This window comes from Condylura cristata, unplaced genomic scaffold (genome assembly GCF_000260355.1).
Source record: "Condylura cristata isolate star-nosed mole 26May11 unplaced genomic scaffold, ConCri1.0 scaffold00003, whole genome shotgun sequence".
Taxonomy (NCBI): Eukaryota; Metazoa; Chordata; class Mammalia; order Eulipotyphla; family Talpidae; genus Condylura; species Condylura cristata.
In genome coordinates, this window is record NW_004567104.1 from 75,466,317 (window position 1) to 75,470,534 (window position 4,218).

Below are 4,218 nucleotides of genomic sequence, written 5' to 3' on the forward strand. Positions count from 1 at the left end.
AAAAAAAAAATTGCAGCATTATCAAGTTCTGGTGATTCCATCATTATTTGTCATTTAAAGAGAAACTTGAAAATGGTTTAGTGTGTTTTAGTTCTAACAACCTTAAAATAATTTCAGTTTTTCAGTGTTAAAATACTTAAACATCCTCTAACCCCATGCTAGGTGTCTGTGCTCGAAAACTGGAAGGAGATGGACTTGTTCAAGTTACAGACGATGGGCTCACACGCTGGGACGCGCCTTAAGAGCCTGGAGCACCTGAAAAGGTACAGCGCTGTCGCGACCCTCCTGTCGCTCGCGAAGTCAGCGTGGCATGAGGAAGGAACTTTTCTGTGAAGCTCATTGTAGCTTTAATATACAGTTGATAATATGTTCGATGGTAGAAATAATAAAAACATACAAAAATGAAAGAAAGTCCATAATTCTAAATTGTGAGATAGCTAGTTAATTCAGAAAAAATTTCATTTGTATTTGAAGTAAGTGGAAATTTACATGTTTTTTCACTATGCAATATACACAACCTTCCTTTCATATCCGTAATTACATTTCTCCAATCTAATTTTAAAAGCTGAATTGTACTCAGCATATACACGTGTTAGCATTTATCACACACCTCTATAGTGATACACAGGGGTTGTTCACACATTTTATTAAGAGAACTTGCTCTACAGAGACAGTCCTTTGTAGCTAGTTTTTATTGCTGTTACCATTTCCACGCAGTAAATTTCTGGAATGATGTTCACATTTTCAAGACTTTTAAAACACTCTGCCAAATTGCCTTCCCTGAGAACAGTCTGAACTGCAAAGTGTGGGGTGTCACTTTGAAGGATATTTGTGCATGCTCAGTTTTTCGACTCTCCGCAGCCTTTACCTGTTTCTGTTCATTTGGCTTTGTTTTTCAGTAAGGTTTACCTGGGCATCTTTGAGGGTCTCCTTCAGTCTTGGCTTTTGGCACTTTTCTAGGTATATTTTCATATATAGGATTACTTTTTATCGTGTTCTTCCACACACAAGTTTTGACATCTCAATGCCAGGATTTTCTTCCTTGTGTTTTTTATTTAAATTTCAGTTCTTCAGTGGGTCATGGAAAAATAGTTTCAATATGAAATATGGTTCCTTATGTCTTCATTTCTCAAAGTTTAGCATGTTTCTTTACATGAGAAGACCTTCTGGTGAAAGGTGCAAGCTAACATGCTGATTCAGATCACAGGTTGAGACAAGCGCTATACGGCGCTCACCGTCAGACTGCATGCAGCTGCTCTGGGAAACAGGCCCTGGCCTCATTTCACTGGTGTCCACCTTACAAGCGTTCCATACACTGGCTTCTCTCTTACGGACTCTGCTACTCTGTCTATTACTCCAAAGGACAACAAAATGGAAAAGCCATTAAGGAATGTTTAGGGTTTTGTTTAAATTGTGTTAATGAGCACTGGCACTGGCATGGGTTAGCAGGGTGGCCAGTCTTCTCAGGAGCAGAAAACTCGTCTGTCATTTCCAGTAGATCAGATTCCCGGGGTGCTGAGATCGTCAGTTTATCTTAGTCTGCCAGACCCCCCCCCCCTTTAATTTACAGCAAGGTGAGAATGAGGGTTTTATTGGGATATTTTAAATGTTCCAGGCTGCCTTTTATTTTTTTAATCCAAAGACAGGCTTTGATGTTAAACATGAAGTTGTCAAATGAAGAATAGCCAAATCTTCAAATTTAAGGGGAGAAAATTAAAATATAGGAGACTATTTGCTCCCTGTTCTCTAGTTTTGGAGTTTGGTTAGTCAGTAATTAAAATGTTTTAAAGTGGGGTCTCCTTGGTGGTACAGGGGTTACAGACATAGCACTATCAAGCTATCACCAGCCACTGTGGCCAGGGAACACAGCAGACCTCTCATGTCTCCCTACTGCTGCCCTCAGCAGTGGATTCAGTACATATGCTTTTCTGCTCCCCACTCTTGCCTGGTGACTCCTCTCACACCCCACCCCTCTGATCTATACCCCAGTTATTGTATGCATAAATAAATAAATCATTTTAAAAATTTCTAAAAGTGTTTTCTGCTAAGATTATAAAATATACAACTCTTTTAAAACACGTGGGGTTTTTTTTTTGATGTATTTTAATGTATCTCTCAAGTCTAAATGTTCATTTGTACTTTAGTTGTTCTTTTAGTTTTTTTTTTTTTCCTAAGATGGACATTAAGCAGCTTATACTTCTGCTTTTTCAGTGATTCTGTGGCATATCCTGACATAGAATCTGACATACATTCCTGGGACTCCTTTCTTGCCAGTGTTAGAAAAGAAACTGAGAAAGCAAGGGTAAGTTACAAGGCATTTTGTATGTCAGTCTGTGTGAAGGTTGTAATTCTTAGGAGATGCTATCAAATTGAGGTTGGTTTCCTTTTGGTTTTGAACTGTGAAAAACAGTACTGAAATTTTATTAAAAATTTTTCATGAAAATAATAATACTTTTTGAATTATATCTTTATTCTGCCTTTGTTGATAAGATTAGAGAACTTGATAAAATAGCAGAGCATTCTGATCAAGATCTAATATTGTACTTCTTTCAAAAAGTAATTGTTTTAATACCTTGCAGTTCACTGATGTTTCTGAAAAATTGTTGACCATTTTTAATGTTCAGTTAAGGGGAAAAAAATGTTCTAATTGTGGTTTTCCCTTGGAATTTATTATACTTAACACCTTTCCTTCTCTCTACAGTCTCAATTTGAAGAGCAGATTAAGGCAGTTAAAAGTGGTTCTCGACTCAGTGAACTCCCTAAAGTGCAGATTTCTGAGCTTTCATTTCCTGCCCGTAGCACAGTAAGTCTGTCACATCTTTTTTTTTTCCATTTTGAAGGAAAGAATACAGTGAACCACAATTTTTTCAACTGACCGGTTGTTTGTGGAGTATTGTGGTGGTTTTCTGGGAGTGTTGGTGCTCCTGGCCGTGCCCTGGCTTATGGAGAGTGGGGTGGGGGGGCACACCTGAGAAGGGATCAGGAGACACACTTGAATTACCTGTCTACTCGTGAGGTTGGGGGTAGTGTGGGGGTGTGTTGGGGAGTCGAGAAAGAACCCTGAGTTTCTGTCATTGTGGTGGGCGTGGGAGGGAAGGTCAGGGTAAAGAGACTGTGCTCAGGCTGGTTTTGAGATACCAAATTCTTATCACCCAGTTGGAGCTGACCATTAGGAAGTTTGGATTTCTAGGAGATGCTGTGGCACTTCAGTTCTGTGAGCACTGAGAGAAGGCAAAGGCCTGGAGTGAGGTGTAGCCTAAAGTGCAGACTCAGGCCTTAAACAAAAGGGAGTGTCACACAGTCTCACAGGGAGAGCCAAGACAGACCTGAGATGTGGAAGTGAAGCCAGCAGGTGGAGCCAGAAGAGCTCATTTGAAGAAAGCGGAAGTGACCAGCAGTGTCAGGTGTCCCTGGACTTAAGTGACCTAGAGACTGTTGGTGGCCATGGCAGGGCAGTTTGGGGGTATTGGTTCAGCTATTTTGATAAGTCAGCCACCAGATTTAGCTGGACATGGAGACGTCTGAGTAGGTGAGTATTGAAGGAAGGGGACTTCATACGTGAACCTTTTCATTTTTTAGATTTTACAGAAAACAATCACTGAGAGAATTACTTAGCAGCAGAGTTCTACCCTTGTTGTAACAAGTTATGTTATGAAAGCAGCATTTTAAAACAAAAACATTTAATTTTTTCAAATTTCCTGTGCCTTTGAGCAACCAAATTGGGCACAGTGATGTTTAATAGTCTTTCTTCATGGATGTCTCTTGAAAATGAACCAGCTACTGTGTGTATTCCTCCCAGATTCACCTTCAGTTTGTTCCTGAGTCTCCAGGCCATGATGATCAAGGCTCTTCAACTGCAAGTCAGGAGCCCAGAAACCAGACTACTGTCCTGAAGGATTCAGATCTGGTCTCTGCCAGTAATGGCCCAGGACCACCCTGCGGCCCAGAAGTCACTGGGCTGCCTAAGACAGAGAGCACTGACCAGGCCACTGGGCGAGAAATGAACCCTGGGGCTGATCAGAAACTGCCCACTCCTTCAGCTCATGCTCACTCAAGCCAGTCTCCCAAAAAGCCATTCAACAGTATTATGGAGCACCTGTCAGCGGCCTTCCCCGGTTACAACAGGTACAAATAGACATTGTCTGTGGTTCTGGTAATCGCTTTATTGAACTGAGGCTCCCCCAGTAGCAGTTACCATACCAGTTGTAAAAATATTCA

General features: G+C 40.8%; 1 protein-coding gene across 5 annotated transcripts in view; it reads left to right on the plus strand.

Moving 5' to 3' along the window:
- Nucleotides 1-4,218, plus strand: part of TTC3 (tetratricopeptide repeat domain 3) — a 96,537-nt gene that overhangs the window by 85,673 nt on the left and 6,646 nt on the right. For all 5 annotated transcript variants that reach the window (XM_012732373.1, XM_012732384.1, XM_012732391.1 and 2 more), the window contains 4 exons: nucleotides 163-263; nucleotides 2,212-2,302; nucleotides 2,702-2,803; nucleotides 3,800-4,125. In XM_012732373.1, coding sequence (XP_012587827.1) covers nucleotides 163-263; nucleotides 2,212-2,302; nucleotides 2,702-2,803; nucleotides 3,800-4,125 — 620 coding nt within the window. The remainder of the gene's footprint in view (nucleotides 1-162; nucleotides 264-2,211; nucleotides 2,303-2,701; nucleotides 2,804-3,799; nucleotides 4,126-4,218) is intronic.